The sequence below is a fragment of the Corvus kubaryi genome, unplaced genomic scaffold, assembly GCF_017639235.1.
Source record: "Corvus kubaryi isolate FWS band 111438036 unplaced genomic scaffold, C.kubaryi_AGA036_p1.0 37394, whole genome shotgun sequence".
Classification (NCBI taxonomy): Eukaryota; Metazoa; Chordata; class Aves; order Passeriformes; family Corvidae; genus Corvus; species Corvus kubaryi.
The window spans coordinates 2,228,636-2,246,064 of NW_024581133.1; the positions used below are offsets into that span (position 1 = coordinate 2,228,636).

The 17,429-nt window shown below is 38.6% G+C and overlaps 1 protein-coding gene and 1 long non-coding RNA gene across 18 annotated transcripts in view; one reads left to right on the forward strand and one right to left on the reverse strand.

The window, feature by feature from the left end:
• Nucleotides 1-17,429, reverse strand: part of LOC121669715 — a 64,214-nt gene that overhangs the window by 18,170 nt on the left and 28,615 nt on the right. For 13 of the 16 annotated variants that reach the window (XR_006017859.1, XR_006017860.1, XR_006017872.1 and 10 more), the window contains 5 exons: nucleotides 14,432-14,490; nucleotides 14,007-14,162; nucleotides 10,391-10,524; nucleotides 9,736-9,877; nucleotides 8,741-8,866 (listed from right to left, as the gene is read on the reverse strand). This is a non-coding gene — a long non-coding RNA (uncharacterized LOC121669715). Of the gene's footprint in view, nucleotides 1-752; nucleotides 1,021-1,678; nucleotides 7,370-8,740; nucleotides 8,867-9,735; nucleotides 9,878-10,390; nucleotides 10,525-14,006; nucleotides 14,163-14,431; nucleotides 14,491-17,429 lie in introns of all 16 variants that reach the window. The other 3 variants (XR_006017863.1, XR_006017862.1, XR_006017868.1) reach the window with 3 other exon arrangements.
• The window catches only part of SLC12A1 (solute carrier family 12 member 1), a 45,256-nt gene that overhangs the window by 5,004 nt on the left and 22,823 nt on the right, over nucleotides 1-17,429 (forward strand). Inside the window, exons 3-12 of one of the 2 annotated variants that reach the window (XM_042039078.1) lie at nucleotides 1,833-1,967; nucleotides 2,181-2,256; nucleotides 6,727-6,822; nucleotides 8,138-8,277; nucleotides 8,750-8,860; nucleotides 9,802-9,913; nucleotides 10,403-10,530; nucleotides 13,229-13,313; nucleotides 15,058-15,209; nucleotides 16,822-16,929. In XM_042039078.1, coding sequence (XP_041895012.1) covers nucleotides 1,833-1,967; nucleotides 2,181-2,256; nucleotides 6,727-6,822; nucleotides 8,138-8,277; nucleotides 8,750-8,860; nucleotides 9,802-9,913; nucleotides 10,403-10,530; nucleotides 13,229-13,313; nucleotides 15,058-15,209; nucleotides 16,822-16,929 — 1,143 coding nt within the window. Of the gene's footprint in view, nucleotides 1-1,832; nucleotides 1,968-2,180; nucleotides 2,257-6,726; nucleotides 6,823-7,459; nucleotides 7,556-8,137; nucleotides 8,278-8,749; nucleotides 8,861-9,801; nucleotides 9,914-10,402; nucleotides 10,531-13,228; nucleotides 13,314-15,057; nucleotides 15,210-16,821; nucleotides 16,930-17,429 lie in introns of both variants that reach the window. The other variant, XM_042039079.1, reaches the window with a different exon arrangement.

The window sequence follows — 17,429 nt, forward strand, 5'->3', positions numbered from 1 at the left end:
CAAGGAAAGGAAAATGTTTGGGTTAGGTTTTTTGGGGTTTTTTTAAGCAGTTAACTTTTTATTTTAGTAGCTTTTCAAAATGTTCTGTCACTTTTATTCCACATCCTTAATGCATGAGTAGCACAGGTACAGCTGCTTGGTAAATAACCAATCATTCACTAAAGCACACCAATTTAAAATGCATTTATGGAAGGTTTAAGGCCATAATTTATGATAATGGCATAGAGAGCACAAATTAATTCAAAGTACAGAGGAAACAACTTGTTTCAAGTACAAAGACCAAACCCTTTTAATTTTTTTGTCTTTGAAATTCTAACCACTGTAGCAAAAGCCCATCATATTATTCTGCTGATCTTCCTTCACTCACTTTAATCATTTACTGTATTTTGAGCAAACACAGACATTATTATTTCAGGGTAAGAACTGTCAAAATTATCTAAGGAGCTCAAAGGAGCTCAAAGTCACAGGCTTTCAATAGATCTTGTATTCCCACTTTTCTTAGGGCCAACAGGCACCAAGTTTAGCCCATGTTGAAATGTATTATCCAGTCACTTATTTTTCATTTGTGAGCACAGTCCTGGATTTACTGTGTCAAAGGCATTCTAAAACCCTACATCATTTTGGCTAGAGCCCCCATCCTTGAGGGGCAAGTCCAAACATCAGTGTAAGAGGCATACACAGTTGGTCTTTATGTCTGTTTTGGGTCTGTGTGTTTGGTGTTTTTAAAATTATGGACAAAATACAGAAACAACCTTAAAGTTAACCAAGATTTAAAATCTCATGTTTCACAGGATCACAGATGTCTTTCCTCCTTGACCTGCTTAGTTAATCTGGAGATATCTTCATCACCCTCTAAAGCCTAAAAAGTATCTTGATTCCTCTCCAGGAGTGGTATCTGCTCCTGACTCTCTGCCAGACCATGGCAAGGTGCAGGGTCCTTCCTGAAGGCCTTTGAGGAGGACCCAGGAAATCCAGCAATTGCTAACCTAATGCCAACTCCCCACAGGAACAGTGAGAGCTCTGAATTAAAAAAAAAAAAAATTAAATTAAATTAAAAGACAATGACAATGAGTATAAATCTCAGTACCATGACTAATTCCTACTTGAACCACAAGAAACATATCATGGTGCTAAATTGTCTCAAAGATTCTGGGGCAAAAGAGCTGAAGAGATAAAATACACATTTATGTCAGTTAACTGGATGTGAACAATCTAAAATTCTGGGCTATTTACACCATAAATATGGCAATTCCTAATCCTATTTACTATGGTAACACCAGTGGTGGCAAAGCCACAGAAAGGATTATTCATTTACTACATTTCACTGGCATTTCTCTAACTGTTTTCAGGAATATGTTACCCACCTGCTGCTGCAGTTCTGTTTGTACTTTGTTCAATAGGAAACACTAGATTTCATCACAGAACTTTACCATGCAGCACTCAGTTAGGTCTCTTTTCACTGTGTGCAATTATCCCTGTTTCTACACTTAGCGTTATTCATAAATTGTTGCAGAGGCCAACCACAAGACCCTCATTATGTTAGATGCTCTGTAACATGTCAACACAATGTATATGTGGAATAGCTTACAATAAAACCAGGTTACTATTAGATCAGGTAATAATGTATTTACGCTGCTTAAGCAATTCTTTCATCTTCTCCCCTTGTTAGCAAGCCCACCTGCTGATGCCTGGTGTGAGCAGAATATTGCTCTCTACTCCAGTGACAGTAAAACCTGATCTTTGGAATTCTTTTCCATTATGCCTCCCTTATGCAGCCAGGTGTCCTCTGCCTGGCACAAAAGAATGTCTTTGTTTTGTGTGTGATCCTCCAGAACATTGCTGTGAGCACCGGCTCCGTGGAGAGAGTGGCGAATGGAGAAAGCACCGCCGGGGATGAGACAGCACTCAGCAAGGAAGAGGAAAACAAAACGGGATTTGTCAAGTTTGGATGGGTGAAGGGTGTGCTGGTGAGAAACTTACCTGCATTTCTAAAAAAACAATTAAAAGAAAATAAAATCAGTTCTGTTACACTTAAGTCTTTGAAGAACTAAGAGAGGGAGGCAAACTTCAGGGATGGTTGGGGTGCTTTCTAAAAGCATGAAATGCACTTTATCACCCTTCTGGTTTTTAACATTACTTTCAAAATTGAACTAATGCAGTATTTTTTCTTTAAAACCTAGGTAAGATGCATGCTTAATATTTGGGGTGTGATGCTCTTTATTCGACTTTCCTGGATTGTAGGTCAAGCAGGAATTGGTATGTATCTTATTTAATATCATTCTTAACAGTGAAAGGGATAAAGAGGATAAACTATACATGATCATGATTAATATATAATCTGAGATGTGCATTTGCATGTTGAACTAAATAATGTTTTCAAATGCTTGCCAGGGTAAAAGACATTAATCCTCCAAACCATTGGAATTTTCCAGACTCACAGCCAAATTACTGCTTAGAGGCATAGATCTGTTAACTATGCATATGATCATCACATTTGAGTATTTCTGAGCTTTAGTGAAATTTGTATTTAGATCCTGTAACAGATGTAAACTTTATGACTTGGGCCAATTTCTAATATGTGCGTACAGAGTTAACCTTTAAGAGTTCACACTTTGCTTATCTGTGAAACCCAAACCTTGTCATCTACATATTATAAACAACACTTCTTCACACTTCTCTGCAAAGATGAAAACAGAACTGGAAGGAGGTCTCATCTCATCAGGATTTTGTTATTTTTAACTACAGAACAGCACTAGATACTAGCATACTATGAAAGACTAAGTTTAAAAAACTCTGTTACAGCTTTCATATAAATTAAATAAGTACATTTCATTGTGTGCTGTATCTTTGCTTCTTCACTGTGCAATTTAATTAATCCAAATTCCAGATCCCAGATCCCTGGGAGACTGGGCCCCGAGGCCTCCATCCAGTATACTGCTGAGTGAAACTGGTGAGAGCAGGAAGTGCTCCCAACACTGCAAGAGCAGCTCAGTGAGGTGCAGTGTCCCACAGCTGGGTGGTACAACTCCCTCCTTAGAGCTACTGCTCTGGGGAAGCACAGAAACCTGAGCTGCCATGGCAGTGTCCCTCTGTGATCCATGATCATACAATCAGAGCAATGAGGCCCTGATCTTTGACTGGCACCCAGATGTTATGAGAAACAGCAATCCAAAGGCAGGATGGCAAGTATTCCAGTTTGGATGCTCACAGAATGGAAACATTAAGGGGTGTCAGCTCTGCTGGGCTTGGACGAAAGTCAGTGCTCAAAATCAGATTGAATATGTCATTCATATCCTTGTTAATGGAAGTGAGATGAAACATCTCCAAAAATTTGCATGGTTGAAGTCTTATTTCCAATAAAAAGCAGTAACTTCTAAGAAGTTTCGCTTGAGCAAGACTGACCTTTTAATAAAAGAGTAACAAATGAAACACTTATTAAGAAAAAAATCACAAACTTTCAGAGACACAAATAGGAAAAGAAAAACCAACCCAACAATAAAAGATGCAGAACTAAGCGGAAGAACTTTACTACTTCTGCAGCGCTCCATGCATGGCTCCAGCGCTGTGCCTGACAAAAGGGTGCTTTCTGATTTTATGATGCATACCAAATGAGCACATACAGCCCAGGGCACTCATAACTATATGCCTTGCCATGAAAATTCTGCATCTTAATATTGCCAAGACTTTGCTCTGGGGTTTCATGCAAAATTAGTTTTTAAGGGCAGTTTAGTAACTTATTGAGATCATCAAGAAGTATTACTTTGTTTTGAGGTGTGAGAACAGCCATAGGCAAGAGTAATTCATTTTGGAACAACTTACTTAGGAGCCATATGCCTGGTTTTCAATCTGAACTTTAATCAGATTTTAACACTAATTTGCACCAACATCAGTTACAACCTTTCTGCTTTCATTTTTAATTTTACCATTTTAACTCATTGATGAGCAGGCTCTTCTTTCTTATGCTTTATTGCTCTGCTCTTGCTTTTTTCAATTGCCTGTATTATGCAAGGGGGTTACTTTTACTTCTGAAAATGAAACGTCAAATTCCATTTGAATAATTTCTCAATGCATTTTTGGAATGCCTTTTGAGCAATCAGCTTTAAGTCCCCAGCCAAGCTGCTTAAGGAGAACAGTGATGGAAGCTCATCATCACCAAGGCTCAGGGATTTCACTGAGTCCTGCTACTAACATGGAAATTAAATGAGACAGTTAAACCACCATCTGGGCACCATTTATATCCCCATCATTAGAGGGCCAAAGACAGACAATCCAATTATTTCCATGCCCTGATAGGCTATCTTGGGCAAAAGCTCTTACAGGGGAAAAAGTAGGATTCTGCAAGGTTCTCTGGTTATCATCAGCTAGGAAAAAAGGGACGGTATGGTTCTGACAAGATTACAGGTCCAAAACTAGGCTGGTATTTCCTCCTAACATCTGGGGACTCTCTGAGATCTGTATTTGTACCTATACATGGAATGGTTAGACAAAGACAGAGAAAAACACCAAGTTTATGCTACTTGAAAATCTCGAATATTACAGTTCTGTTACATTACATTATATTACAATGATGTTTTGGTTGAGTCATTTTATTTTATGCACTTTTTTTCTTAAATGGTAACATATTTTTTAAAAATTATCATTAAAGCCTTCCCATGAAGATGTTACTATGAAATCAGCAAAATATCTGACCCTATATATCATATATGTGTTAACAATATGAATTGTGAAATGCAACAAAACATCCTTGAAAAGTATCCTTAGGATGCACATACACTAACCAAATAATTTTAAAACTGCTTTGAGAATTATGTGTCTAACTTACTCAGTTTAGGAGTTAACAGCTCTTAAAGACATATTCAGCCACTTCTCAGACAAAGAATTTGCATGGCTGAACAATATCCTCCTATGTAATGGCAGCTGACCAAAAGGAATGACCATCTGGATTTTTTTATACAGACCTGCATATAAAACATTTGCATGACTAGTTATAGTAAGAGTTCAGAAATCAGTAAGATAAAAATGATTTATTAGAGGCTTAAATCACTTTAAATATCCTACACTATGTTATATATCATTTATGGCTCACAGATTACATTGCTCTCTCTTAAAGGATTGTGATAACATAGCTATAATTTAAGCAGCAAAGAACATTAATTCAGGGACTGGATGTCTATAACCATCCACTATGAACTGAACTCAGGAATCTGATCTGTAAGTCAGGTGGTAGAAATACAGGAGATAAATCAATAAGTTTGAGTACTTCTAACTCAACATCAATTGTAGGATCCATGTTTCAATTCGGATGAGCCCTGGTCAATAAATACTACAAGCAGTGTACATTCTCCAGTTCCACACTGAATGTCTACATACCCTGTGGAAACAAGGCAGATACTGCATAAGCCTTAGCAGTTCAGATAAAACTAAGAACTAATTCCAGGCTTGGCAGCAAACTGTAATTCTTTAATTTTTTTCTCCTGGTTTTCTCCCTCTCATAGATAGAAATGTGAATAAAAGGAATAAAGTTGAGAGAAAATCATTATATTATTTCTTCACCTGACTTAAAAAGGATTTCTGGAACTACAGAGCCAAACTCCTCTTGGTAGTGGCAGAAATGTAACAGCAATGGCTGCAATTGTTCCTTGGGAGGTCCAGTTTGTACACAAACAAAGCTTTTTTATTGGGCAGGTGGTGTAGCCCTGGACATGTAATCCAAAGAAGCTGTGGGATATTTATCCATGGAGGTTTTCAAGAGCCAGCTAGCCAAGGTCATCACTGATTTAATCCTAGCAATAGTTCTGCTATGACTGGGAGGCTATAGACCTTCAGAAGGCACTTCAAATCCATGCTTCTGTGATTCTAAATCATACAAAGCACATTCTGCTCATGTAATTTCTAGCACAGTTTCACAAAGTTAACAGAAACACAGCCATATAGCCAAAGACTGGAAACAGTCTCAGATTTCAGACTTACACTGAAACCCAGTTACCTACAACTAACCACCTATTACTGATCTTCAGATGTTTGATTATCCTTGTGATATCAGCTAAAAAAGAAGAAAAATATTCTAAGTTCTCTATGACTATACATTACAGGTCACCTGTTAAAGTAAATGGCCTCTAAAAAGCAGTATTTTCATTTTCAAGTGTTTCTTCTGTGTTAGAGTAAAACTACTTTTTGCAGGGAAAGAGGTAGATGTGCAGAGTGGGGAAGCAGAGCACTTGATGGCTTGGCAAGTGAGGATGGGGAAGGCTCCCACTCAGGTCTTGTCCCTCTGCCTGACAGACTCTTTGTGTTCATGCACTGTGAATCTATACTATGAATCCGATCCAGCATTTAATTTACTGATGAAAGACAACAGCATTCTTACAAGAGCTCTGGTTAATGCGTCAATCTCTTCATTTAAACAGCCAGGATGTGTGTTAAAGGTAGATACAAGCATCCATGTCAAGGCATGCCTGTTTGTTCATTTCCTTCATCCTCTGGAAATCATAAGAATTCCTGGATAGGGTACTCCCATCAGAAAGAATCACTGCTTGAAGACTGATGGGAATAATTTACTATCGTGACATGGACTTCATGAAAATGTTCTATAAGCCGCACGTGGTCAACAAACCATCTTTTCAGTTTATTGCTCTGATTCTGGCCTGAAAATTCAATTTAAAGAGAGAATGATTTGTAGGAAACATGGAACATGAGTAAAATATTTTATCTTCTTATTACTGACAGGTCTTGGAGTAATCATAATTCTTCTCGCCACGATGGTAACCTCAATTACTGGGTTGTCAACTTCTGCAATAGCAACTAATGGGTTTGTCCGTGGAGGTAAAAAATCTTAGGGTTACTAATGCTTTCAAGCCCCAGAAGGTATTTGTGCATTTTTTTCATATGAGACATACCAGAGGGACCATAAACCAAAGGGCATATCTAATGGAACTGGAAGGTAACAATGCTAGCCACCTCTCATCACAATTTAAGGCGTGTTTGCGTTGTCACTTCTAACAAAGCACAGATTTCAGTTCAGTCTGAGAAGTACATTTCAGATGTTCCTGCCAACTGCTGAGCAAGGGATGGTTCTGGCTTTTCATGGAGTTCTTTCACCTTTCAGCCGTTTTTTTCTATTCAGAGCATTCCAGGTTGGACATTCTTCAACAAACTGAGCATGAGACATCTCTTCCTGTCATTTTAAAGACTGCTGCAGATCAGTGGCTATCTTCAGTTTAATGCCTTCTTTCTAACGCTCCTTACATTTCAGCCACTCCTTGGAAGATGGATGAACAATTTGGCTGTAAAAGTCTGTGTCAGGTATTTGATGAAACAAAGTTTTAGTGCATTTCAGAGCCTTTAAGTTATAACTGGTCTGGTCTACGCCCTGTGGAAAATGGCAAGTTCTTACTACGTCACTTAAGCAGAACAGGTACTGGAACACACTTGCATATACTTTCTTTTTCGGATCTTTCAGGTCTTGGAATCATAGTTATTGCTCTGAGTGTAGTAGTAACAACATTGACAGGTATCTCCATGTCTGCCATTTGCACTAATGGAGTAGTAAGAGGAGGTAAGTGAATATGATGTCATATAAAAATGTGCAGATTTGAATTAGAAAAATACATGGAATTGAGATAACTGCGTTATAAGGAAAGAAAGAATACGTATACTTGCAGTGATTTCTCCCAGTGGATCAACAGCAAATTGAAATGTGTATAGATTTAATGCAAAAAACATTAAAGATTCACTGCATCACTATGATGCAGGAGCTTAAACACTGTACCATGGAATGTGACCTTTCATGTTAACACTGGAATAGATCCATGTAAGTCAGAACCTTTCTGGAAGTGAGTTTCTCTCTCCTTTGTGTTACTATATCATGTATCATGAAAAATTATAACAAGATCCACTTTTGCATGCTAATATGCACTAAAAAGATTTCTGGAATAGAAAGGCATACTGAAAAGTCTGAAGGCAGAACCAGTACAAAGCACACTGCTTTTCTGCAGTGTCCCCTGTTAATATAGGGCAAAGTTTGATGCTATTTGTGAGATTAAAAGTACAGATTTCTGCAAGAACAGCTATGTGGGGGAAAAATAAGCAAAAGCTGAGTGTTTAGTTGTGCTGAAATAACAATCATTTCTGTCTGCAGGTGGAGCATACTATCTTATCTCAAGAAGTCTGGGCCCAGAGTTTGGTGGCTCTATAGGACTTATCTTTGCCTTTGCAAACGCAGTGGCAGTTGCCATGTATGTAGTTGGATTTGCTGAAACAGTTGTAGAACTTCTTAAGGTAAATGCAGATATTTCATGCATATGATGAAATTGGTTCAGTTTTGTTTTGTGTGGCTGGTTTTTTTTTTTGGGGGGGGGGATGGTGATGGTGGTGTTTGTTTTACATAATGTATTTGCATAAGTAGTGATCTGTTTTAGTTAAGGCTTGAGGGATATCTTTAAAAGGGAAGAAGCTGGTCTGTCTAAACATGCCACAGAATGCTTCTTCATTATTTCTACCTTTTAAGTGTATTTCATACATTTCTTGACAATAATCTCAAAATCAGACAAAGAGCAGACATCCCATTATACAGCCAAATAACCCCAACTGCAAAAAGCCAGCTGGAACATGACAAACATGACATACAAACACGTGGTCTCACAAATATCTGAAACTTTGACAGCTCACTGCTTTCTATTTCACCTTGTTACTTGATCCCACCAGTTGGGCAGAGAGAGACTGTTCTAATACCATTTCTTACCACTTTCAGGAGAGTGATACACTGATGGTAGATGAGTCCAATGACATCAGAATCATAGGGACCATAACTGTGGTGTGTCTTCTCGGCATCTCTGTTGCTGGCATGGAATGGGAAGCAAAGGTAAACCTTTAAAAGAATATAAAAGCAAGCAGTATATTAACCTGCTGTACAGCATTTGTGTGTGAAGAATGCTATTCAACAGATGGAATTTTCAAAAGCACTCAGTTTCAGTTTATGCTTAATCTTTCTAAAAGCAATAGCAGTTTAATCATTACATTCAATGAAAGCCCAATTACACTCTGCCTTGAACATACATTTAAAAGCAAAGAGGAAGTTTGAATTTTGCAGACAGCTTGGTTATATTGATTTTTATAATTCACGGCATCATTTAGAGCCTTGGCTATGTGCCCCTTTTGCCCTTATTTTTGATGCAGCCTGATAGAATAAACAGTAGTAAAAACAACATATGGTTTTATCACTGTACTCTCTCAAGCCCTACTCAGCAGAAGAGCTCTTCTTGTTACCCATTCCTCAATCTCTAATGATTTCTGCTATTCCTTCACCTGCAAAAAATGTCAGAATGCAAATTCAAATGGCAGTACTTTAGAGACTGGAATGCAGCTATCGAAATTGGGTCCAGAAATCAGGTCCAACAGCACCCTTGTTTTTGCATTATGCCGTGATGGAGACTAGAACAACTTGTAAAAGAGATCAGAAAACAATTTGATATTATAACCTTTGAAGTGAACCCCCTGCAACTAAAACATTATAACAATATAAAAAAGTCTTACACTTGATATTAATGCATTAGCTGTTCCATTTTACCTTTTCTTGTAAGGAAGCTAAAATTAAATTGTAACACTGTATTTCATTATCCTCTAAGTAAAAAGCATCTGCTGTTGTCATCAACTGATTCAGCTATCTTGATTCCTGGTATTTTTCAAAAACTATAGAAATTAATAACCTGTTATAGGAAACAGATACAGATAACTTACTGTATAGCCATCTCCACAGCAACAAAGTTAAAAACAACAGGAGAATCTTCTTGTTTCTATTAATAGGCTCAAGTTATTCTTCTGATTGTTCTCCTTGTTGCCATTGCAAACTTCTTTATTGGGACAGTCATTCCTACCAACACTGAAAAGAAGGCAAGAGGCTTTTTTAATTACCAAGGTAAGCTACCTTGCTATCTATCATAAAATTGTGTTTGCATTCTTTTGACTTAAAGTAAGTTAAGGATTCCACTGAAAAAGTCACAAGATCAGAATCTTCTGCCCAAGTTTAAGTGAGCTTGCAAACAAAGGGAATGGATTTAATCTCTAATTTTGAGTTTGTCTCTCTGCTGCTGCAGCTGATAGCACAGTAAGATGCAGCTTGAGTCATTTATACATCAGTAGACCACAGACAAACTTTCACAGAGAGCTAAGAGCAAATGCTGCAGTGATATTTCTGTCACTTCAGCATGGATCTGTAGCTCTGAGATGCAGACAAGCACGTCCACCTGGGGACCAGACTAAGGAAATCAAATTTACTTTGCTTATGATGTGAGACAGATTCAAACCCAGTTGTCCAGATGTGAAAGACTGGCTTATTCACCTCCTTCATTAAGTAACTTTGGAATCAAATCTTGTTGGTATATTTCATTCTCACCTATATTTGCAGCATCAATATTTGCAGAAAACTTTGGACCAGATTTCAGAAGTGGAGAAGGATTTTTTTCGGTGTTTGCCATTTTTTTCCCAGCTGCCACTGGCATTCTTGCAGGAGCCAATATCTCAGGAGATCTGAAAGTATGTATTTCATTAACTTCATTATACTAGCTGTAGTTTGGAAAAATAACAAGAAAGCCAATCATGAATCAACATTGTATTCAGTTTTAGATCATGTCTTATTTTGGGAAGCAAAGCTCTCTCTTTCAAGTACCTGCTTTATCATTTAAAACATGCATTCACATTTTCTCTCATAATGCATTATGGGTATTTACAGAAATGATTGTAGCTAGATTTGGGTCATTTAAGAACATGTTTCAATAACCTGCAATAATGTATCATTAATGGTCCATTAGCAGCAGATGCTATAGGAGAAATTACTTGTGTATCTCTTGGAGCTCATCTTTGGTTAACATCGATCCAAACATCATCCTAAAAAGCATACCTGGAAAGCCCATGTTTGTACTCACAAGAATCAGTGGAGACCAGCTTTTCATATTCAGGGTCATAGCAAGGGCAGAGCAAACAGAGAATTTAATGAAAGCAAGTATGTCCCAACCACATGTCACTATTGCTGCTCAAAGGAAAAGCTGCAAGCTTGCAGCTGTGACAAAAAAAGGAGTCTGAAGAGAAAGGGAAAGGAGGTCCAAGGGTGCCCAGTTGCCTTGCTGTGGCCATTCTGTCAGTCTCCCATTCTCCTCTTGCAGTTCAGCAGTTAAAGGAGATGGAATTTCCAGTATCTAAACATACAGGTAAATTAGAGATGGGAATTTAATTTTGAGTGTCCTCTAGTTTTCATGACAAAAACACTCAAAAAACGACCAAAATAAAAAAAGAAAGTCACCAACAAGACATGGCTCGCAGCTAGATAACCCCAGAATGTCAGATAAAGTTATTTGGCCTTATCCTATAAATCCATTGCCTTGCAGACCTTAAGGATTCAACCAAAGGTCTGTTATTTCTGTATTGGCACAGCAGTCACAAGTTCACCAGATCCTACCACCCCTGAGAGCCAATTCTCTTTCCTTTCCTCACCCTGAGCTACATGCCTCAGCTTCTTTGTTTTCAGAGGACTGCTTTTCAAGCCAAGCACAGAGAAAATACGTGGAAACTGAGCCACTGATAGTGTCAATGAGGTTCCATTTTTAATTAAAAAACCAAAACCCATTGTACTTCTGCCCAGTGAGACTGAACCAGCCTCACACAATCTCCATCCTTTTATCAAACAAAAATAATTCTTTTGCCATATATGGTGTTCTGTCTGCATGGCAGACTCCCAAAGCAGCAGCACTTCTTCCATCAGCTGTTTGAAACAATCCAAGCAGACCTAGGGAAGCAGCTCTCCCGTTGGATCTCTGCAGTTGTTTCAGTCTCACAATAAGTGGACTTCTGTAACCAAGTCCTCCAGGCAGCAGATTTCCCATGGAGCATGTTTAGATGCATTAGACAAGTCTAATTAAATTAACCAGCCTCTCCAGAATCTAAAAGACAAGCTACGGAGTGTTTAAAAAGTGTAAAATTTACCAATCAAACTTTCTTTAGAATTTGTTGCAAACACCTACATCTGTGCTCCTGCAGCCACTACACACTCAGGTTGTGTCCTACTCCATGGCCTACTTACAGGGACAGCTTCCCAGTGACTTCCTACTGGCTTCAGTGGGGTTTAGCCCCTAAAGTGCTAACAGTATAGGAAATATGGGTTGAAATTTTAAAAATGTAAAACGTAAAAGTTGTCAAGTTGTAAGAAACTTAAACCTTAAGATGCAACATTACAGAGTTTAGGATAACCACAAGATTCCACAAAAACAATGACCTAAAACATGCACATCAGAACTGCATAAATTTACCATGGTCTGAATGCAAAGGGTCTTATGCAGCTGAAGTGACTCCACAATTATTTTTCAGTTCAAGAAATCTTTTCCTCATTTAAAAATTATATTAATTACTAATACATTTAAGCAATTCATCCATGCTTCACAATAAACTCCATATTTCTATTTTGGTTTTTTACCCTGCAAGAAGGATCATTATAAAAAGTCTGTGACTTAAAACGCATTCAACAAATCTTTGATTTACAAAACCTTGCTAAACCAACTTAAGAAGAAAATTTATAAAAAATTCTTCCTAGCACAAACAAACACACCCTAAATTGTATGGTTATCTAGCATTAAAAATCCCTTCAAAATTTACAGTGCAGATCTTTGGACTCTTACAGTTGCATTACTAAAGCTGATACTGTTGTGAGCCAGTCTGTAAGCATTGTAACCCAGCTGTATTAAATTATCTAAATTAAGTCAATACAGTGAAAGAAAGTAGTTGTTTTGAAGACCCAACTAACGATTACTGGTTGCAAAGCACAGAAGTACTACATCTGTCTTACCAATTAACCAAAAATGGTCTCATCTTGTCATCCACAAGAGTCTGATGGTTCAGTAGCTGTTTACCCACTAGATCATTAAACATTAAAATAAAGCCAATTGCAATGTAAAGAGAGTTTGGAGTTCTAAGAAATGCAGAGCTCAGGACCCTCCTGTTGCTATAAATGTGAGCTTTGCTCCTGCAGAATATCCTTCACATGTGCAGGTAGGAGCACTGCACCACAGGAGCACTGCTCTGTCTGCATGCTGGGACCAGAAATGTTGGCGCAGGTCAGAGTGATAAAAATCAACTCTCCAGGGGTATCTTCACACCACAGTGTGGCAGAACTCTCAGCAGGCAAATGCAATCAGGCTGCAGCACACAAACTCACCGTGTTTCTCGTGTCACTGCTTTGTTTAAGGACCCACAAAGTGCCATACCCCAGGGAACAATGCTGGCCATTGTGATCACCACGATTGCTTACATTGCTGTTGCAATATGTGCAGGTAAGTACAGAACTTTGGCTGCATGTCCTCACTCCTACAGTTAAGTTTGAAAGCTTGGCATGCAAATGAATGATTAACCTCACTGCTTTTTCATCCCATGGATTTATTATGTAGAGAGAGAGTAGTTTTGCTTTTACTGTATGTCAAAACAGTGGTTAAAAAAAAAGCAGCAACCAGCAGAAACCAAAGTCCCTGTCTGCAGCTGGACCTTCAGGTAACCTGTATGGTTATTTTTGCATTCCATTCAGTGACAAAGACCACATATAGCATCCATGAGTATAATAAAGATCAAAGGAACCTCTGATCAATCTGCTGATCTTCTGCTCCTGGTTCACACTGAAATTTCACATGGCTTCTGCTTGCATTCACTAGTCTTACTGAACACTCACGAGAATCACAGGAACAGGGTAACACACATTTTGTACATTCTATGTCAAAGACAGAAATCAGTTGCCTGTCTCAAAGGAACTACACAACTACATGTTCTACAGTAGTGGAATATGAGGTAACAAAATGGACACGAGTGAAAAAGAGACCTGTACTGAAGCCATGAACAGTGTTGGAGGATTATGCAGTTAAATTCTCATTACAAGCATACAATAAATCTCTGGTCAAGAAAAATAATTTTGCTTTTGTATTTAATAAATGCAAGAAAAAGGGTTGCAAACAACACTCTTTCTCATGAGCAAATACCTCAATACCACAAGAAAGCCCAGCAGAGAACTCCCTTTTCTGGGAGATGACTCTCAAATCTTCTTAAATTCTATGGTTCTTGGACTTTATGCATAGGCAGAATACTTGACTCAAGCCTCAGCTCAGGCCGTTGCATTATTTAGATGAAATTTCCCCCTGCAATTAAAATTAAAGTAGTCATTCTTCACTTTCTTTTATAAATTCACTTTATATTATAAATCATTGTTGTTTATTTGAGAACGTTGCTCTGGTCTCACAAGAAGTAGCTGTATTTCAGCTTCAGAGCTGTGTATTTTTCAGTGTAATACTTCCTTCTTTTTTTTTTTTTTTTAGTTCTTGTTTGTATGTTAGTTTTCTAAATAGCCACTGGGTATTTTGGGAGTCTTAATGTTTTTGATAAATCTGAAGATATCATATAAACTTACATTTTGGCCACTAACGATGTTGAGATCAACACTGCAACTTGACGTTTTTCTTCTCACTTCTGGTGGCAAGCAAAAAAAAAGACAACATAAATATCAATAAACACAAAAAGAATATAGGTAATTTCTCCTTTTCAACGTTTTTCTCATCATACTGGTATCAATAGGGCTATGACAATCTGAACAGTTGAGGATCTGGGTCTCTAAAGCAATTCTGTGTGCTTGTTACACAAATAGAAGGGTATGCCTAGACCTAAGACCCTCACTGACCTGTTTGCTTGGAATACTGGCACTTTTAAAAGCAGTGACAGGAGGACTAAAGACTTCTGAGTTAGTCAATTTATTATTGATCTGTCTGCTTCTCTAATCTCAGAAATATGCTAATCCTTATTAGTTAAGTGGCTGATTATTTTAAAAGTAACAGAAGCAAATATTTGCTTACAGACACCATGAGAATCTAAGTCACAGTAAAGGGCAGTAACCCCTGCCCAACACAAAACGTTGCTCTTTGGGATGAGTCTAAGGCAGCAGTTGGACAAAATGTGTGCAGTCTAGGAGTCAAAGTGTGGCAAGAACATTCTTTCAATGTCACAAGGAAGCAAACTAAAAATCTATCATTGTTTCCACAGCCTCCTGTGTTGTACGAGATGCTACTGGGAACGTCAATGATACAATTGTGCCTGGAATGAGCTGCAATGGATCATCTGCCTGCGGCCTAGGCTATGATTTTTCCAGATGTGCAAGTCAGCCATGTGATTATGGGCTGATGAATAATTTTCAGGTTTTAATGAGATAATATGTATTATCATATAGGCATGTATTAGCATAATAAGCAATGCATGAATACATAAGTATGAACATGCAAAACCATTATTTGCAGACAACTAACTACAACAGGACAACCACTTCTATCTAAAAAACTAAAGAACGATAGGAATGATGAAAGGCAAAAATCCCCTGCATTCCATGTTTACCTTCATACTGTCCATCACTAGCCTTCCTAACACTCTGGTAAGGTCTTTATATCCTCTTTTAACAACTACCATGCAGCAGTGTATGTTGTAACATTTTCAAACTGAAAGCCCAGACTTAACAGAGACCTCAGGAGCTCCTGTTAGATGAGTAACTCACCTCACTGCTCTTGACACGTGGATGTGATTTTACCTCAGGGGTGCTGTGGTCACTGCTAAAGGGTTGTGTCAGTACAAAAACCAGAGGTCTGACTTCTTAAAAAAAGTATCCAAAAATAGTTGAGTGAGAAATCAAGTGAGAAGGAATGGAGTCTTTCTCCTAGGCCAGAGAGAGACTGTCTGCCATTTTTATTCTTCAAAATAAAGCTTAGGCTAAGCATCAAAGTAAAGCAGTTCTGCAGCCTGACAACCACAGCTCCCAGATCTCTGTTCAGCCCCTGTGCTTCATGGCCAGCGAGAGGAATTCACCACCCACCTGCACATGCTTTTCAACCAGTCATTTGTAGCTTTTAAAGTCACTCGCTTTTTTCCCCAGCTGGCTCTGCTAAATGACAGGGCTGGGCAACCACCTTAAAAGGGATATGCTCTCCCTTTCACAGACTACTTTCCCTTCCTTCCTTGATCATTACCATCCTTATTCCCACCTCATTTCAGCTGCCCACACTCAGGACACCACTTAAAATCAGTGACCTCCCCACAGCCAGACAAAGTTTTGCTTCTTGCATTTACCTCTGCCAGACTAGAGCCAGAAAACAGTATGTCTTCATCTGACAAATCTTCAGGATTCACTGGTTTCTTTCCTGAAGTACTGCCCACACACCAAAAGCATCTGGCAGTCGCATCCATCCATCTTTTAGTTTCCTTGTTTGGTGCTTCTCAACAACCTTTTCACTTCAGTAGTCACAGAGGCTGAGGGAGGCCTGACAGTGACCATCATTACTGTTTGCAGCACTGCAGTTTCATCAGCACCATCAGGCATTTTCTCTCATTTTTAGCCATATTAAATAATCAAGGGAAAAAAAAACCCAAACAAAATAAAGTGCCTCCAACCACATTTCATACTTTGGTGCTTTTTCCTGCCATTTCCATTTTCTTGTCCTCTACCATCTGACTATTTACTCATCAAGTAGAGGCTGTTTCTCATAGCAATCAGTTAGTAAAGGCAGTGAGGAAATCTCACAGAGTACTCATCTGCCCCAGCAGACAGCTGCATACTTGAATAAAAATTTGGCTTTGCCTCTATTGCTTTTAACTAAACCAGAAATAATAGTATTTCCCTACTTCACAGCTGGTTTATAGCAGATTAAATTTAGAACCATGAAAAGCAGAGACACATAGAAACAGAGCACTTAAATGGGTTTGTCATTAAAAAGTGCATCCAAATGCAAGCCTATTCGTTTTACCTTCATTTTTTTCCTAAAGGTGATGAGCATGGTGTCTGGCTTTGGTCCTCTCATCACAGCTGGCATCTTCTCAGCTACGCTGTCATCAGCTCTAGCATCTCTTGTCAGCGCACCCAAAGTCTTCCAGGTAAAATTAAACTATCCATTTCCTTATACTCAGTTTTACTTCAAAGACAAAGTTGAACTCCATATGCCAAATGTAACGTATATTTAAACAACACTGGCATGTGGGAGGAAGAGGCAGGGAAAACAATATGTAGAATGTTTTTCAGCAGAAAGACGCAGGTCTTATCATCATACAAGGGCAATAATGCTTCTTTGGTCAGAGCTCAGCTTTGCTGCAGGAACATGGGATTCTCATGTGTCATAAATAGCTTCAAGGGTACTTTCAGGACCACTTCTGTCTTCTTGCAGAAAGCCACCCTGTAAGCACAGGAGCACCAGGAGCCCTCAGGACCATAAGATTCAGGTGCTGTCAGGTGTGCTCTAACAGGCTGTCCAGAAGCTGTCTGGGCAGCAGCAATGTGGACAGACTGGGAGCAGAGGGCACGGGACAGAGAGATAACCTGTAAAAATTACACCAAGCCACTGATTTGTGCTTCAATTTTTCCCAATTTAGACTCTATT